General features: G+C 34.1%; 2 protein-coding genes across 4 annotated transcripts; one reads left to right on the top strand and one right to left on the bottom strand.

Moving 5' to 3' along the window:
* The first annotated feature begins 596 nt into the window (after positions 1 to 596).
* On the top strand, positions 597 to 4,440 carry LOC116105552 (probable glucan 1,3-beta-glucosidase A). Its single transcript, XM_031391952.1, has 8 exons — positions 597 to 614; positions 726 to 884; positions 1,491 to 1,660; positions 1,750 to 1,902; positions 3,234 to 3,586; positions 3,801 to 3,980; positions 4,107 to 4,262; positions 4,306 to 4,440. Exons 1-7 carry the CDS (start codon positions 597 to 599, stop codon positions 4,190 to 4,192), a joined length of 1,119 nt encoding a protein of 372 aa, XP_031247812.1. The 3' UTR covers positions 4,193 to 4,262; positions 4,306 to 4,440.
* Positions 4,441 to 4,453: 13 nt separating this feature from the next.
* Positions 4,454 to 11,680, bottom strand: LOC116105556 (magnesium-transporting ATPase, P-type 1-like). 3 transcript variants are annotated; one of them, XM_031391955.1, is made up of 8 exons: positions 11,388 to 11,680; positions 11,171 to 11,287; positions 10,006 to 10,232; positions 9,701 to 9,912; positions 9,473 to 9,575; positions 7,780 to 8,150; positions 6,498 to 6,996; positions 4,454 to 5,622 (listed from the first exon to the last, which is right to left on the bottom strand). In XM_031391955.1, exons 1-8 carry the CDS (start codon positions 11,566 to 11,568, stop codon positions 4,474 to 4,476), a joined length of 2,859 nt encoding a protein of 952 aa, XP_031247815.1. In that variant the 5' UTR covers positions 11,569 to 11,680; the 3' UTR covers positions 4,454 to 4,473. The 3 variants fall into 3 exon arrangements, with proteins under 3 accessions (XP_031247815.1, XP_031247816.1, XP_031247817.1); XM_031391956.1 differs by lacking the exons at positions 11,171 to 11,287; positions 11,388 to 11,680 and having other exon boundaries at positions 9,701 to 9,901; positions 10,006 to 10,208; XM_031391957.1 differs by lacking the exons at positions 11,171 to 11,287; positions 11,388 to 11,680 and having other exon boundaries at positions 9,701 to 9,936; positions 10,006 to 10,055.
* Between the last annotated feature and the right edge of the window lie 8,072 nt (positions 11,681 to 19,752).

Below are 19,752 nucleotides of genomic sequence, written 5' to 3' on the forward strand. Positions count from 1 at the left end.
TGGTGAAGGTTGCTCTCTGTCTGCAACCGCAAAATCTCCTTCATCACCAGAAACATTTGTAATTGAAAGAAATAACGATGGTAGAGTCCACATCAAACTTAAGAGTGGGACTTATCTGCAGGTATCATTTCTAACTTTTTCCTTCCTGTGTGTCTAGGAAGAGATCAAAAGTACCCACTTTGCAGTTTGCACTGTCGATAGAAAGTAGAAATATAAACTCATAAAATATATGATACTATCCAATGTTTCAGAATCTCTGGCTGAATTACAATTTTGCTTTATATGCATTAAAAGATTTTGGTTGACTACTAAACATAGAGAAGCCAATCAAGGTCAAGATTCTACAAAAAGAAATGAGTTTTTAAGCTAATGCTTTTATTCGTATAATCATCAAAAATATTATTTGGGTTTATTTACTTTGTATCACATTGAAATTTGGGCATAATTTGGGAATTTCAAAGGCTTGGAGAAATTTCTATGACACAATTCTCCAAAAACATTCAACGTGCCAATCAGTTAGTGAATTTATCAGAACTGATTGGTTCTTACTGCACTTTCACCCATCAAATACTAGGATAAGCACTTTTTCACCCAATATGTCTGCAGTAGACCTAGTAATGATCAACTGAGATGGCCTTTGAGATTATCTCAGCATTGTATTTTGCCTTTTTGTTGAAGTTGAGGTTCTCAGTAAGGAAAAATCATAGAACGTACTTCATTCTTAGGCTACCTTAGCAAACCAGCTCACAGCAGACTATCCAGGGGTGCCAGGCTGGGATGCTAATGCTGCCACATTTGGAATGACAATTGTAGCCAATAACTTGCATGGAGATTACCAGCTTGCAAATGGATATGGACACAATCGGGCCAAAGAGGTTCTAAAGGTGACCCTACTCCCTAAGTACATCTTGAACTCTTTAAGCTAACATAATAGGTGATGGGTCCTTGTTAAGCATATATATAAGATTCATGCAAGCATTAAGCAAGGTTTTTTCTGTGGGAACATAATTGGTAATCGAATCATTTTATCAAAGTTTTTTTGTCTATCTCATTTCAGTTTCTGCAAATTGTCAGAATATGGTCTTTTAGTTTCAATACTTCTTTTAATATTACCTTTTTCAGTTGATGGATAGAAATTTTCCTCTTCATGAACTATGTAGCTAGATAATACAACCTCTTGGTTAATTTTTTATTAATTGAAGGCTTGCCATTTGTTAATACATCAGAATGACAGATCTTCTATACAGCTGAGCAGTTAAAAGTTTTTATGTTATTCCCTTGGGTAATCAAGAGTTCAAGTGTTCAAATTTCCCTTGGCGCCATCTATTTGGATTTTGTACCGCACAAGTTTCTAACTGCCAAGGTTGTAGTGTCTTGAAGTACCCCCTATTTAGACTCCAGTGAACACAGGACAAGTTGAGGATTTCTGCGTAAAAAAGAAAAATTTGCAATGCTTTAATAGCTTATTTATTTATTTTATTTAACTGCAGAGACATAGAAACAGTTTTATTACTATAGAAGATTTCAACTTCCTGTACAGACATGGAATAAATACTGTGAGGATTCCTGTTGGCTGGTGGATTGCTTATGATCCTGATCCTCCAGCTCCATTTATTGGGGGAACTTTGGAAGCTCTGGATAATGCATTCTCCTGGGCACAGTGGGTCTTGTTTTCATGTCATTCTGTTGATATTTACAGTCTCAAGCTACATCTTTATTTAACATGTACCTATAAATTTTGTGCTGCAGAGCGTATAGCATAATGTGCATAATAGACCTTCATGCTGCTCCTGGCTCCCAAAACGGGATGGAACATAGTGCTAGTAGAGACGGTTGGACAGACTGGCCTACTTCAGATCATGTCTCACAAACATTACATGTTATAGATTTCTTGGCTTCAAGGTATGCTTTGGTTGTGCTGTAAGGTTTTTGAATAGGTTCACATTTGTTGCAATGCACCTGCTTGAATGTTTCTCCATATTTCAACTGCTATAAATATTTGATGGGTGGTCACTAGGATGGAAAACATCTAATAGTGTTGAAAGTATTAATGTGAAGGTCAATACAGATCAGTACTGAAATGGTTTTTGCTGTCAGCTGTTGGCATTTTGAGGAGTTGAATTCTAAATATTTATCAGACCATTACCTTTACACACACGAATATATCTCCCCCTTGAGTTACAAAAGCCAAAAATGACATTGAACCTTATATACAAGTCTTTGACTGAACTTATTCTTTTGGATATGGAATTTACTGAGTCATTCTTACAATTATCTAAAGAAATATAAATGTCTTTAGATTACTTGGGGCAATTTAGCATGCTTGTGTCTTTAGGACACTCACCCATGTAGACCCCACAACAAGCAACCCCCAACACTTGGTCATTCATTCAATTATCCGAAGCAATATAACGCCCAACACAAACATCCCACTTATGTCTTTAATAGTGATGTTGGCCTACCCAATAGGTAGTCTCCTTCCAACTCCTAGCTATTATTTACCTGTTTTGTGTATAAAAAATGGTGTTGAAGATCTGCCTCCTTTCTAGCTAGAAGATCCATCCTTGGTTTTGCTGCTATTGGAGTTTAATGTTCATTTTACTAGCATTTGACATGTACTGTTCATCTTTTTTCTCATAATAGCTATCATGGATATAGCACTTTCATCAAATCAACTGTCAAAGGTGATAATCCCAAATATAAAATATGAAGTTTTATGGGTTGCCATATTTTCATGAAAGTGCTCATCAATGCCCTGAATTATGTATAGCCTGCTACACTGCACTCAATTTTAACATGTACAACAATGAACAAACTTATTGAAACCATGATGATAAGCAGGGACGTAACCACACTATAACATATAGGTTCAATTGAACCTATTCAAACTTTGGAAAAAAGATAAAAAAAAGGTTTTATATTTTATAATATTTACAATTTTGACCCCACTTAAATTTATATTGAACCCACTCAAACTTTAAAAAAAATAAAAAAAGACTTTATATTTTATAATATTTATAATTTTGACCCCACTTAAATTCATATTAACACCACAAAATTTTATTGTAAATTTATCAATTTAAATGTTTTGAATCCACTCACTATCCCTGAGTTTGATAAGTCTCTCATTTCTTTTCCTTTCTGATTATGTTAATGTCTTCTAAATGGATTCTTCTATGTTATTTCTTACCTCTGAATTTGATTTAAAAAACTTTCACTTCTTTCACTTATAGGTATGCAAAAAATCCTGCCTTCTTGGGAATTGAACTTTTGAACGAACCATCTGCAGCAACAGTTCCATTGGATATCTTAATCTCCTATTACAAACAAGGCTACCAAATTGTTCGGAAACACTCATCTACAGCTTATGTGATAATGTGCCAAAGAATTGGCAATGCAGATCCTTTGGAACTTTATCAGGCAAATATAGGCTCTCACAATATAGTTGTGGATCTTCATTACTACAATCTGTTTGACCTTTTCTTTGTTAATATGAGTGCCATGGATAATATCCAATTCATCTACAGAAGCAGGGAAGCTCAACTACAAGCCTTAAATAGCGTAAATGGTCCCCTTGTTTTTATTGGTAAATCATGTTTTTAAAATTTTTACCTCTATATCAATTTCATACCTAAGTAGAAATCAAAGTTATATATGTGGGTTGGGATCGACAACCATTTCTTTATACAAGGAATAATAAAAAATTTATATTCGAATCATGCACTTTCAACTGATGGAGATTATATTTAGCACATACACTTCCTATTGTGAATTAACTCTGATACATAATTGGTTTCCAGGGGAATGGGTGAATGAGTGGAATGTGACAAACGGCTCTCAGAAGGATTATCAAGACTTCGGGAGGGCTCAGTTAGAGGTTTACAATGCTGCTTCCTTTGGATGGTCGTACTGGACTCTCAAAAATGACAGACAACACTGGGATTTTGAATGGAACATTAGGAACCATTATCTCCAACTGGGTAATGTTTGAAACTCGTATTTAATCTATTAAGATTTTCTGAAATTCTGATAGTATATTACAGTTACATCCGTCCTATAGTCAATAATTTCCTCTTCTAAATAGCATGTGAACTACATTCATGCAGGTAATTCTCCAAAAACCCAAATTTTCAACACTATAGTGTTGCTTGGATTAGTGTGTACCTGGTTATATCTGCATCATATGTTGTGACCAACCGCACAAACGTTGTGGATGACCCAGAAATGTCGAGGGAGACATAAATGCGGCTTTTCTTAATTTTTTATTTTTTCAAATTTCTTTGCATCTCAACCACTACATTCATGTGCTTTTTACAAATCTGGAATTGCAGTAAAATTGTTAGAGCATAAACTATCCACAGAACATGTGAATGATCCTGTAAGAACTTGGGGGCTACCTCAGAAATATACAAATGAAAAATTCATTCTACTTTGAGCTTCTTGTGCACTCTTCTCGCATAATTTTATTCTCATCTAAAGCCAGTTTTTGTAAACCAAAATGTAAATTCTCTTGACCACCTGGCCAACTGTAAAATATCCTAAAAAAAGCAAAACCAAAAACCCAAAGTATGATAAAGGCAGGTCAGTAAATCCCATGATGTGTCCGATTGCAGTGAACGGAATTGCAATTCCGATTGCAGAAATTATGAGTGTAGAACAAAGTACAGGCCATGAGGCATTCTCCTGAATGAAGGGGATTTTCTCAGTCCGGATCATGTGTATAATCAATGTCTGCATGAGTAATCCTTCCACAAACCACGCAGAACGGAAGAATACGACATCCAGTTCTGCAGAATCTTTGTAATAGAACCAGAGGAAAATAAGCGCAGTTACATCACAGAGAGTACATACAGGACCATTCCATAAGATGAACATGGGTAAGCCTTTCTCAGACCATATCTGCGGAGTTTTCACATAATCTTCCTCCATATTGTCCCATGGAATAGCAATCTGACCCACACTATATAAGAAATTCTGTGTCAGGAGCTGTCTTGGAGTTAATGGTTCAATTTGCAGGAAAATGGTCGCAATCAGGAGTGAAAGAACACCTCCCACATTAGCAATAACTGACATTTTGATGTACTTCATGGTGTTACCAAAGGTTAGACGGCCCTGCTCAACTCCAGCAACGAGGACATTGAGATCCTTCTCAAGTAAAATAATGTCAGCGAAGTCTTTTGCAACTGATGCCCCTGAATCAACTGATATACCAACATGTGCAGCATCCAATGCAAGTGAATCATTTATACCATCTCCCAGGAACCCAACTACATGCTGACCGGTTGTCTGCAAGGACTGTACTACTCGGAGTTTCTGAGTTGGGGTTAGCCTAGCCAGTACCGTTGCTCTTTTAACAGTCTCGTGGAAGGATTCTTGGCTGAGTAGCTCAAGTTCTGGTCCTGTAGTTACATGCGTGGTTCTGATGCCAACCTCCTGGCAAATCTTTATTGCCAGGGAGGGTGAGTCACCTGTTAAAACTTTTGCTTTCACTCCCTTCTCAGCTAGCCGCCACAGAGCTTGCTTTGCTGTGTCCTTAGGAGGGTCAAAGAATGTTATAAGGCCTAGAAACACCATGTCCGACTCAACAGTATCCTCACCAGTGCTGTTTTGATCACTTTTTCGCTGCAAGAGGATATAAAACATTAATGTAAGGAAAGAAATGCAACATAATAGAGTAATTCTGCATCAATTTGCAGCTGAAACCAGATCCTCACTCTTCTAAAGTTCAGAGTCTTTGTAACAGGAGCTCCAACATACTGAGTTGGAAACTCCCCGGAGGCAGAGGTATTGACATAGAGAATGTGAATTAGCATGTTAATGCATGGTGAGTGCCAACATTTTACAGATACAAAATCATGCATATCTTTGTACAGAACAAGAAATAAAGTGAAGAACATAGTTGAGAATGAGAGAATTCTTTTAATTTTTTTTCTAATTTTTATATCAATCTATTTTTGTTTAATTTAATGCCGATTTTGATGTTTAAACCACTGAATTATGTATGCCTGAAGCACTTCGTTATCCATTTCAGATCATGAACTATAGTGAAGATTTTAGTAAGAGGTGATGCAAAATTTGGGATCTGATCCACCAAATGCCAGATATGTTAGTCTATTAGCAATAATTCAGATGGATCTTGAATGAGTTGGTAAGAAACAGTATAATTTGGCAATTGTATGGAAAGTTTAAATGAAAATTAATAACAGAGAATAAGATAATATAAGAGTCAAGGGTAAGATGCTGATTTGCACAAAGCATGTAGTGTGTTTTACATATTTGCTTTCATTCTTTTGTAGTGCTAGTCAATCAAAATATGCTCAAGATTTAAGTCATGTACATTGGAGCTCTTAATGTCTGAAACAAAGCCATAATTGCCATGTAAACTGGAAGACCTAAAATATAAAACTAACCGAACTTGTAAACATACAAATATAGTATCAAAAAAATGAATAAACGGTGGACTCTGGAAAAAGATGGTTCAAGAAATCCAGACTTACATTATGTAGCGTCTTCATTGCAACTCCTATAACCCGTAATCCCTCATTGTTTGCTTCTTCCCCAGTATTCAATATCCTCTGTTGATCTTCTGGAGAGAGTATACTAATTGAACCATCATCAATATCCTCAACAAAAGAACAAACTTTGATTACTTCTTCTAATGCTCCTTTAGTTATCATGAATCTACCATGGAATTGGCTACTTCTGTCTTCTATATCTGACTCTGTTTCTAAGACGACTGATACTTTTCTTCGTATAAAATCAAAAGAGACCTCGTCTATCTTCTTCCACTGGGATGCTTGGAACCTGTATCCATTTGTATATACATATGCCAATATTGCATCATCCAGGGGATATTTCTGATCAGTCTTGAAGTAAGCATTCAAAAATGCAAAACGTAAAACCTTTTCTTTTGGTAATCCCCTGCCATCAAGATGATTTACCATGATTGCACGGTTCATGGTTAATGTACCAGTTTTGTCTATGCAAAGGATATCCCTGTTGACAAAGTAATAAAATAAGAATTATATCCTAACTTGCTCGATTTGACAATGAAAAAATTGATGAATCAATATATTTTGATAGTCGATGAAAATGTGGTGATATGAAACATCCAGATTCACATCTTGACAGAAGTGAAGCACCACAAGCTTTATGTACTTATTTAAAAAGTTGAATGATTCTATCATCATTTCTGCAGTTTTAAAAATGATACAGTATGCCGAAAGTCAAGTATCACATGTTTTGTTTCAACTATTTATTGTTGGTATTTGTGCATCTACTTTTTTGCAATAGCTGTACAATCTAAATCGTGACATTATAGCATGCATTGCAAAATTTTATCAATGTTATGAAAATTTATATTTGTTATTTAGCCAAAGGAAAAGGTAGAGTCCTATTCAGCTTAGCTTAAAAACTCAATCTACTTCTTTCAAAAAAAATTTACTGCAGATATGTTACATAATTCAAAAGCTTCAAAAACTTAATGGATATAATTATCTGCCTAAGATATTTCCGTACACCCCAGTTATCATGGTAACTTCCCATTGAAACCTTACAAAACACGAGAGAAATGCAAGAAGAATCACACCACACATAAAATTTCCAGTCTCAAAAACTAACGACACTAGTCTCTCTCTTGTCCTTATGCTGACCAAGGGAATAATTTTATACATATAATGACTACTTTGCTAGTACATTCAAGTCATGGGATAGATATTTGTGTTTACATGTTGATGGCATTAATTTTCTTCACAATATTGCAAAGTGAAGTGAACTTACATGGATCCCATGTCTCGTATGGCATTTAAACTTTTAACAACGCATCTGTCTCTAGCCATAGCAAGTGCTCCTTTTGCAAGACTTGTGTTAACAATAAGGGGAAACATCTGAGGAGTGAGGGCACACGCAACAGAGATTCCAAAAAGAATACTCCCACTTAGATTATGAGATGTAAAATAATCAATCAATATTATGATTGTAGCTACCACTATCATAAAACAAATGAGCACAAAAGATATCCGGCGGACACCCTTCTCAAAGCCATCCGGTGGTTTCTGCTTCCCTATATTTGAAAACATGGTGCTCATATAAGTCTTGGATCCAGTGGAAACGACTAGGCCAGTTCCACTTCCTGATACAACATTTGTGCCCTGAAATATCATTCAAAACCCATATATGTTACAGTATTTTACTTGGAGAAGACAAATTATTAGGGATATCATGGAAAGACTACCAAAAACTACCACAGAAGCACAAGGAGACTAAATTAATGAGCTATAAATGCAAGGAAACAGCCTTTTTTTTAAATGACATTTGGATTATGATTTGCTTCTCCAAATTTTCAAATTTGTAGCCGTAAGACATTCGTTAAAGAAACAATTTCGTAATGAATTGGTCTGCTTGCTAAAGTATCAAGTTTGTATTCATATTAGAGAACACCATCCTACTTTCCATTATATTGTGTCATCCAGAAAATGGTGACATTCTCTGATTATCAGCAAAAAAGCTGAACAGATCCAAGTCTCTAACGTTGAGCAAGGTACAGTTAGAAATAAATTAAGCCAAAAAGGGAGTATAGCAATTGGTACTTTGGTAGGGGAATTAGTTAATCTAAAACCTAATGACTTCTTGTATTTAGTTTGAAAAGAGCTGAAGTGAACAAGAATGTTCTTATACAACATTCAGGTCTGACTTCTCCCAAACGCCAAAAGCAGCCTAAATATCTAACATATATTAAAGATTTAGTATCTTGTGACTACTGTATCTGGAACAAGGATTTGAGGAGGAATAAAAATGCATGGCTTTACACTCAAATTTATATTGGTATTGTATTTTTCCCAACAAAGCATAGTATTCGACAAATTGATCGTTCAGTCACACTTAAGTGCTATATATGGATCTTTTAAGAATTGTTCAATAGAGGGAATACTTAGAGGTTTCTACAGGTAAATTTTTTTTTTATATATATATATAGCAAATAGCTAGTTTAGGGACCACAGTTTGAATCACAAATCACAATGTCAAGATTGGGAAATGTTAACTAATACATTTATAGGAATTAGCTGCTTCCAGTAATGACTATTTTTTTCATTTCATCTTCTTGTTCTATCCACACTAATGGTCCTAGAATTTGTAGATAATTAAGCTGGAGCAAGTTTTAAATAATTGACCACCATCATCTTGTAATATTCTTTCAAGTTTTCCAAAGCGTGCCTCAAAGTTGGAGACTACTCTTGTGTCACTTAAAACTGATTAGTTAGGATTGTAAAATTAATAAACTAGAACAGACACATCTAAATAACTATGACCAAATCTCTAGTTTTTTTTCTGCCAAGCCCCGAATGGAATAGGATGTATTCATCATGGATGCCTAATTCAATATCATGTATGACTCTCTGTTGTACATAATTTCTTGGCTAAGTAGGTTAACGGAAAAGGCTATAAAACTCCACTACAGAATAATTGTACTTACCATAAAGCAAATATTCCTCAAATCTAACAAAGGAGTGCTCTGGTCCTCCCTGATGTCAGCTGTCTTGTCAGTTATTGCAGACTCTCCTGTTAATGAGGACTGGCTGTTCAAGAAGCAGGATGTGATAATGTGTTCTATAAATGGCTGTGTAGAAAAGGAAAAAATGACATGAAACTCACAATCCGAATTTAAGTAAAAAAAATAAACTTAGTTTTTGAGATACTGTACCTCACAACCAGGTTTTTGGTGGACAATAATCTCACATCACCAGGAAAAAGGTCCCCAGGTTCAAAAATGACAATGTCACCTGGAACAACATCTCTTTGATCAACTTGAACTATTAATTCAGTCTGAACAACTCGACCTGCACATCTTTGAACCTTAACCGGGCACCTTACAAATTCTGAAAGTTTCATAGCTGCTTTCGAACTGCTATATTCCTAAAATGTCCATGAAATATATCACTGAGGACCACGTTGGAGACATGGAAATGCAAGGCATTGGTTTTACTAAACAAAATAAGGAAAAAATACCTGGTAGAAGCGGAGGCAAACACTAATAAGAACCAGGATGAGCATGATGCACCCATTTGGATTATCACTGGCAAAGTACGAGAGTGCTGACAAGACCATCAGAATGATGTTGAAAGGATGAAAAAATGCATTCCAAAGAAAATGCCACCAGCTAGGAAATGTATATTGAAGAGGATCATTTGGGCCATTTTCTTTTAATCTCCTCTCAGCTTCAGTGAAGCTCAAGCCTGTACACATCAAAAGTAAAGACCAGGGTATCAGATAGAGAACAGGTTAACTGGACTGCCAAGACTGAAGAATTCCTCCTTCCAGATTTTAAGCTAATTATTCCTTTCACATCCCATACTTGCTGGATGAGAAAGAAAATAGAGGAGGCTAAAGCTAAGCTGGAAAAAAACCAGGCTCATGCCCAGATAGGTAGAGATAATTTTAGAAAGCAATTGATCACCTTTTTCAGGCATTCAAACCTAACTTGATTGCTTAAATGGAAAGCTCAACATAGCAAAACTCAGGGATGCAACAGCTATTAAGGGAAAAAAATTACAAAACCTAGTAATCTATTTCTGTTTTCAGTCAAATCTTTACTATCCAGGATGAAATTGAAGTAAAGAACAAAATACTAGTTCTTTTATGAAGTTTCGATGGCATACATTTTAGTACATAAACACTCTGCTGAGAACATTCACCAATGCAAGCACCAATCTTTTCACCAATGGGGTCATTACACAAATTTGAAGGACTAAGGTGAAGAATCAAATACTTTTGATGCAGAAATTATTTAGATAAATAAGTCCTATGTTTGTCGTTGATGAACAATTGTGAAGTTCAGGTAATTAGGAAGGCCATAACAAGCATCTTAAATTGTCAAATGAATTTAATTGGAAGGGATCGAGAAAAATATGAAAGGGTCAAGTCCAAAAGAGAGAAGTAGCCAGAGTATTAGGAATTCTACAATATGCCAATACTACTTCTATAAAATTAAGTTGTGCAAAAGGTCCCATATTAATAAACATAAGTTGCTCCAATCTTTTGATTCATACCACTTGAATTGAGCTTATGGCTATTAAACCTATGTATATCATTTGAACAGACATTTCATCAATCATACCAAGTACTTCAAAAAAACTAACTTATTGAAAAACAAAATAACTACGAATGTGCTTACCCCTTTCAGTTGATCGAACATACTCAAAAACGATATCTCTGTCCGCCTGCGCCAACGTGTATAACCAAGAGTAAACCTTCTCTTCCTCTTCTGTTCTCGACCCTCCATCGATTTTCACTACACATCTCAAAACAATACAGAACCCACCTCAAACACAACAAGAGAGAAAAAAAACATGAGAAATAACAAATACAACAACGAATAAGAAAAATTATACCTCCTGACATAAAACGCCGCAAGAAACAAAAAACTGGGTTATTTGAACCATCTTCTTTGTTATTGGAATTTGAATCTTTGATGAGGTTTTGGCGGATTGTATTGGAGGAGGGTAAGAGGCCATTGTTATTACGAGTGTTATTTGTTGAAGAGAAAATGGAGAAGAATTTGAGTGCGCCCATAAGAGCAAAGTAAATGTAGTGGGGGTTGTGATTGGGAAGAAGAAGAAAGGGTAGATGGAGAGGAGAGATATGAAAGAAAGTGGAGAAAAGAGAGCATAATTCATGTGTAATGGGAGAGTTGAAGATTTGAAAAGAAGGTGAAGAAAAAGAAAGGGATTAATTAATTGATTAGGGCGTAATGAGAGTTTTGAGTTCAACTACCAAACTTCAAATGACCGTTAGGTCGTGATGCGAGCGGAAAAAAAAAAAAAAAAACCGTTAGTCGTACTAGCCGGTTTTTTCAGGTTGCCTTCCTTCAAACCTTTTTCTTTTTATTTTTGGTTTTACTTTATTAATTTTCTACCAAACTATGCTTTTCATACTCCAATTTCTTTACATTCAAACTTGTTTAATCACTACTCTTTTATTATTATATTTTTCATCTCCAATTACTCAGTTGATTTTTTTTTTTTTTTACTTTTTTTAATTTATTTATTTGTTTTGTGTTATACTATTATTTGTGAACAAAATTTGTATGAATATTATTAATCGAAAATAAATGGAAAAGATCCTGTTGTTTTTAATTAAATCTTAATGAAATAATTTTATTTTTAAAGATAAATATGACTAATCTCCTTAAGGTTATCTAAATATAAACAGATTCGTATGGTGTGAAGATTATGGAAATTTGCAACAAATTTTCAGAAGATAATATAAATAAATTTTAAAGTTTCTTATATATATATATATATTTTTTTTTTTCAAATCACTGTGTGAGGAGGGTCGCCCCTCGCCACATTTAATTATTTCTTATTTTACATGACATTGATAATAAACAATTAAATAATCATAAGTCACAATATAATGATAATGATTGATTGGACAAGAAACATAACAACAAGATAATCTAAATGAAATTATAATTAATTAACTGATCTTGCCTCAAATTAGGATTAAATTAATATATAAACAAACATGATGGCTAAAGGTGGAAAAATAACCTGTCCGGCCCAGCCTATGGCGGGTTATGCAAAAAAGCGGTTGGGCCTGCCTCTTGGCCAGAAGGGCTGGCCCAGCCCGGCCTGCCAACCTTAACTCGGTGGGTTTTGGTGCGGGTCGAGCCGGGTTGGCCTAGAATTTTTTTAATTTTTAATTTTTTTTTCTTTTGTGTAATTGTTTTTAGCTAACTTTTCAAATATCAATAATTCAATTCAATTCAATTTTTTTTGTTAATATTGAAATATTAATTCAATTTTAATATAATTAAATTGTAATATAAGAAAAATTAGATTGATTCATTTATCAAAAAATAAAATAAGAAATAAGAAAATACAGCAATTATTCCCTCATTAAAAACCTTATCAAGAAAAACCCAATTGAGACAAAAACTTGGTAAGGAAAAAAGAGTGCAATAATCGGCAATTAATTTACAAGTTACAAAGTTATAATTTACAAAACAACTAATTTGGGGGTTGACTAAGACCTCTCTCATCCGTACAATCTATATTACAAAATTGAAATGATTCTATTAAAGTATGGTCGACAACCTTGTATTGATCCTGATAGTGTGACCGTTCCCAATCTCGAAGACATGTGAGGACTTCAATCATTTTTTATGAAAGTTTAGTCCTCCTTTCATTTAAAATTCTTCCACTTGCACTAAATGTTTGTTTGGATGAGACGGTTGAGACAAGAACAGAGAAAACATCTTGGGCAAGTCTTGATAATACCGAAAAAATACATTTTCTGATTTTCCAATACTCTAAGACATCAAAGTTGGCTCTTTGTTGTGGATCTGCTGGTAGCACGTCGGAGATTCCCAAATATTGATGAAGCTCATTACTTTGTAGCTGCATGGAGGACAGTACATTCATTGTTGATTCTTCTGAAGAAAAGGTTGTGCTTCAGGTTTGGGTCCTCTTCGGCCTATTAAGTGCACTCCAAGAGTCGAAGTCTTCATTTGTTTCTTCTAATTCTAGTTCCTCGGGTATTTCGCCTCTTCGCTAGTTCCCATACCTGTTTTCATATTGCAAATATACCTCTGCAAGACACTCTCTTATCTCTCCTAATTGATTGGCATATGTTTCGTCTTGTAAATTTTCACTTAATGTGTCTAAACCAATTTCTAAATGCGCTAATTTAATTCTAGGATCAAATATGACAGCTAAACAATAAAGAAAATAAATGAATTTCCAATTTTTTTTTTTAAATTTTAATTCCACTACTTCTATTGGTCCCGCTAAAATTTCATTGTTTCTATTTTTTTTAAATAAATTTGAAATCTTTATAATTGTATGTATTACCAATGGACTAGTAGGATAATACACACCAGGAAGTTGTAAAGTGGATTGATAAAAAATTTTAAGAAAATAATGAAATTTTTGAGCTATATGTCAATCACTATCTATCAAATAATGAGGACCTCTATTATTTGCTACAAAATAACTAATTAAATTTGCATAAGGTAAACATGAATCAAGCATTAAATAAGTACTATTCCATCTAACAAGTATGTCTAATGCAAAAGTTCTAGGAGACGTAGTTGGTTTTATACAAGCATCTTGAAATTTAATATTTTTTCTATTATGACTAGTAATCCAAGCTAAAGAATCTTTAATTCTATCAATATTATTTCTAATTTTTTTCATACCGCTTTTCACAATTAAATTAATAATGTGACATACATAACGTTGGTAAAAAAACTTCAAATTGTCATAAAAATGAATTTAAAAAAAAAAATAATAATCTATAGCTCTACTAGTAGCACTTGCATTATCTAAAGTTAAACTTATCACTTTATGAACAACATCATAATCTTCTAAAACTTCAACAATTTTATTATAAATTTGTTAACCACTATGATCCACATCCATTAATCTAAATCCCAATAAAGATTTATTTAATTTACATTCGTTATCAAAATAATGACTAGTCACACAAATATAATTTTGTTTAGCTCTACCACTTCAAATATCGGTGGTTAGAGCCACACTAACATGACAACTATGTATTTTTTTTTTTTTTAATTCTAATTTCATTTTCCCAAACAATTTTATTAAATCATTTCTAGTTGCAGTTTTAGAATAAATTTTAAATCCTAGAAAAAATGATTTTTTAATAAATCTTTCAAAATATTTATCTTCAGTCATATTAATAGGTTGATTAGTTGCAGCAATATATAAAACTAATTGTTCCCTATATACATCAGAATTATAACGCTAAGTAGTACCAATATTAGTTATTTGAGTTTGATTGGTTTCTGTATTTCCATGTTGAGTAATATGTTTATTAGCATGCATTTTTAAAGTACTAGTACTATTACCTGCATCAGCTTTATAAATATTTCCACAATGCTTGCATCTTGCTTTCTTCATGTGAACTCCATTTCTGTCTTGTAAAACTTATCGAAATGCACCCAAACGTTTGATGTGTGTCTATCGTCAGTTTCTATTGCAGTTGATGAACCCGGTTCTACTTGAGATGGAGTTGGACGAGGATGACGATTATGAGGACGACTTCTAGAACCACTGGGAGCTGTAGCATCATGGGGAGGAAGGGAGGGAATATTATGAGGTGTATCGGATTCTGAGAATGGGAAGGCGGGACTATAGCCATTGCATTTATGTTAGTAAATTCAGGGGGACTAGGATAATTTCCTTCATCATCGAAATTGGTGGGATGGAAATATCAATCCATTGTAGTTTAAAAAAAAAAATATATATATATTGGATATAAAAGAAATAAAAAGTTAAAGGAGAATTGAAATTTGGAAATATGAATTGAAAATTGCAAAAACTAATAAAAATTAAAATGATAGTAAATTGACAACAAAGAGAATAATTGAGAGATTTCAATAAAGAAAATGAGAGAATGAGGGAATTTGGGATGTGAGAAAATATGAGAGTTTAGGCCCTATTTATAAAAAAAAAAAAATGGGAAAAGAAAATTATCAAAAAGACCCCTTCAATTGCTATAAAACATGTATATTTCAATGGTAAAAGGGGTATTTGCAAAAAAAAAATTATTTATTTATTTTTAATTTTTTTCGTCCAACTTGGTAGGTTGGATGGGTTTTTAAAAAAAAAATATATACAACCCGCCGGGCCGCCGAGTTGAACCTGACCGTCTCTTAGGCAGTCTGGGTTGAACCCGTCTTGATGCGGGCCGGGTTAGGATTGACCTGCTTAACTCGGCCCATTTGTTACACCTTTAGTGATGGCATGTCAAAATGTACAGCTAATTTGTATACAGTAGAGTTTAAAAATGTAGGCAATAAATATTGCTTTTTGGCTTAAATCTTTCGGATAAGAACTTTTATTTGAGCTTTCAATTAATTGTTATACTTATTCAATAATTAAAATTTAAAATCAAAAACTCATATTTAATCAGTGTTCTAACTCGTCAATATTACATACCTTTTGGACAAAGGTGAATACTTGGTTACTATTCTAAGTAAAGAAAATCAATTTAAAATTTTTCAGAAAAATATTTTATATCCTAAGTTTATTTCTTAGATTATTTGTTTGAGGTGATATGTATTTTTTTTCCTTAAATTATCATGTGAATAATGAAATTAAAAATAATATTTGTATTCTTCTGAATTAGCTATATTATCTCATGATTATGTAATCTTAGCAAATTGATAGTTATATTTATGAAAAGAGTATTGCTATGTGTACAAACTATCTATACAAACTCTTGTATATAAACTAACGTGGCACAAATCATTATCTATATTAATTATAATTTATTGAGTTGATTTTGTATATAAATTCATCAGTTCACTTTATGTCACATCAGTTTTATGGAAGAGTTTTAATAAAGAGTGTTCAGAATTCTAGAGAGAAAGACAAAGAATGAAATTGTATATGTTGAGATTGTGAAGCCAAATTCAATCTAAATTAGAGTTGGATTAAGACATGGGTTTTCCTAATTTGTGTTTAAGTAGAATTGTTTTGTTTTAGAAATACAATTGAGAATAAGATTATAATTGTATTAGGAATTAAAATATAATTCTTATTAGAATATGGGATTTGAGTCTTATTAGGAACAGTGTCCCATGAATTACTTATAAAAAAGGGTTAAGTCCTAGAGTTAGAAATCAACAAATTGAATAGAATGCAAAGCCACAATTAGAGAGTGAGAGCCACCACATAGGGTTTAGTGAGTGAGCCAATTTGTGAGGCTTCAGAGATTCTTGTAATTTTTCTTCCTCTTCATAGTGAAATTCCATAAGGGCAAAGTGGACGTAGCTCTCATATGGAGAGTGAACCACTATAAATCTTGTGTTTGTGTGTATTGTTATTTGTTTGTCCTTTGTTCGCTTTATTTTTCGCTTTCAGGGATTTAAGATTTGCTAGTATTCAATTAAATCCCCCTAACAACTAGTATCAGAGCAAGGTTCAAGGAAGAAAGGGATGGTTGGAGAAGAAGGAAGATTTGCACCTGAGATCAACAAGTTTGATGGAACAGATTATGTGTTTTAGAAGATGCAGATTGAAGATCATTTGTATGGCAGAAAATTACGTCTACCTCTCTTAGGAACAAAACCCGAAAAGATGTCAAATGAAGATTGGGGACTCCTTGATAGACAAGTATTAGGAGTCATTCAGTTGAAATTGACCAAGAACGTGGCAAGTAACATGGCGAAGGAGACAACCACAACAAGGTTGATGAAGATCTTGTCTAATATGTATGAGAAGCCTTTTGTAAATAACAAGGTACATCTTATGAAAAAATTATTTAATCTTAAGATGAAAGAAGGTGCTTCTGTGACAGAGCATATGAATGATTTTAGTACAATTATTAATCAACTGTCATCTGCAAAAATTGATTTTGATGAAGAAGTTTGTGCTTTAATTCTTATGGTCTCCCTACCAAATAGTTGGGAGCCTATAAGAGTAGCAATTAGTAATTCAACCAGTAGTGCGAAGTTAAAACTCACAGAAGTCAAAGTCAAAATTCTCGCTGAGGAGGTTCGCAGGAAAGATTCAAGTAAGATAACATTGAATGCTTTGAATGTCGAAACAAGAGGCATAGGCTACGAAAGAAATTCAAACCGAGGCAGAGGAAGATCAAAATCAAGGAACGGAAGAAGCAAGTCTGGGTTTGAAAAAAAAATAGAGTGCTGGAATTGTGGCAATAAAAGGTCACATACAGAGGAATTGCAAAGCACCAAAGAAAGAAGAGAACAACAATAATGACGATGCCAATGCCATAACTGAGGAGGTACGAGACGCTTTACTTTTATCTGTTGATAGTTCTATTGACTCTTGGATTTTAGATTTAGGAGCTTCATTCCATACCACTGCACACCATGAAATTCTAGAAAATTATGTGACTGGAAATCATGGAAAGGTATACCTAGCATATGGAAAACCTTTGGATATTATACCTATGGATGATATTAGGTTGAAGATGGCAAACGGATATGTCTGGAAAATATAGAAAGTAAGGCATGTACCAAAATTGATGTGCAATCTAATATCAGTTGGGCAACTTGACGATGAAGGGCATAGTGTGTCCTTTTTGGGTGGTGCATGGAAAGTTACTAAAGGAGCCATGGTGGTTGCTCATGAAAATAAAATTGGAACTCTTTACATGACTTCTAGTTGCAAAGATTCAGTCACAGTCGCAAATGCTAGTGTTACCTTGAGTTTGTGGCATTGTAGACTTAGGCATATAAGCGTGAAAGGAATGAAGGAACTTCAATCAAAGGGAAAACTACCAAAGTTAAAGTCGATTGATCACAGTTTGTGTGAAGGTTGCATTTTTGGCAAACAGAGAAGAGTAAGTTTTTCCAAAGTAGCAAGGGAACTAAAGGCAAAGAAGTTACCTAAAATGAAGTGCTTGCGAACCGATAATGGGGGAGAGTACATTGATCAAGGGTTTAAAGAACATTGTGCCAACAATGGGATCAAGATGGAAAAGACTATTCTTGCAACTCCTCAGCAGAATAGTGTCGTTGAAAGGATGAACAAAACCTTAAATGAGCGTGCTAGAAGCATGAGATTGCATGCTAGACTACCACAGACATTTTGGTTTGGGCAATTACTACTACAACCTACTTACTCAATAGAGAACCCTCTATACCGCTAAATTGCAAGATCCCAGAAGAAGTTTGGAGTGGCAAAGAGGTAAATTAATTTTTTTTAAGAGTGTTTGGTTGTTTAGCATATGTTCACATTGACTCTACTCTTAGAAGTAAGCTTGATGCTAAATCTAACAAATGTTTTTTCATTGGTTATGGTGATGCCGAGTTTGGTTATCGTTTCTGAGATAACCAAAACCATAAGATTATAAGGAGCAAAGACGTCATATTCAATGAAGAAGTGATGTACAAGGATAGACTTAACATGAAGTTAGAAAATCCAAACATTGGAGTGAGGAAGCAAGAGGTAGTTCCTTTGAAAGACTTCCCAAGGAATGACATGCAAGACAATGACTAGGAAGATCAAGATAATATAGCTCCAGAAGTTTAACCATAAATGCCCGTGTTTGAACCTAGAAAATCTTCCAAGACTATAAGACCATCACAAAGTTACTCCCGTTTGTTGAATTATATTTTACTAACTGATAGTGGTGAACCAGAGTGTTACGAGAAAGCAATGCAAGTTGATGACCTAATCAAGTGGGAGCTAGCTATGAAGGATGAGATGGATTCATTATTAACAAATCAAACCTATTAGTTGATAGAGCTACCACAAAGGAAGAAGGCATTGCAAAACAAATGAGTTTATTGGGTGAAAGATAAACATGATAGCAGCAAACGATATAAAGCAAGACTAGTCATGAAAGGATTTTAGTAGAAAGAAGACATTGACTACATTGAAATATTCTCTCCAGTTGTCAAGTTGAATACAATAAGAACAGTACTTGGGTTAGTGGCAAAAGAAGACATTCATCTTGAGCAGTCAGATGTAAAGATAGCGTTTCTCCATGGAGAACTGGATGAAGAAATTTATATGCAGTAGCCACAGGTTTTAAAGTACAAGGAAAGGAGAGAATGGTGTGCAAACTTCAAAGGAGCCTATATGGGCTAAAACAGACACCTAGACAGTAGTATAAGAGGTTTGATGGGTTCATTGACAGGCTATTCGCAAGTGTACGAAATCGTGCAAGTAGTAAAACTCAAGTAAACGAGTGTCGAATCCCAAGGGAACTACCTACCAAGTACCAAACTATTATATTCTATTGCTATTTGAT

The sequence above is a fragment of the Pistacia vera genome, unplaced genomic scaffold, assembly GCF_008641045.1.
Source record: "Pistacia vera cultivar Batoury unplaced genomic scaffold, PisVer_v2 Contig50, whole genome shotgun sequence".
NCBI classification, from domain to species: domain Eukaryota; kingdom Viridiplantae; phylum Streptophyta; class Magnoliopsida; order Sapindales; family Anacardiaceae; genus Pistacia; species Pistacia vera.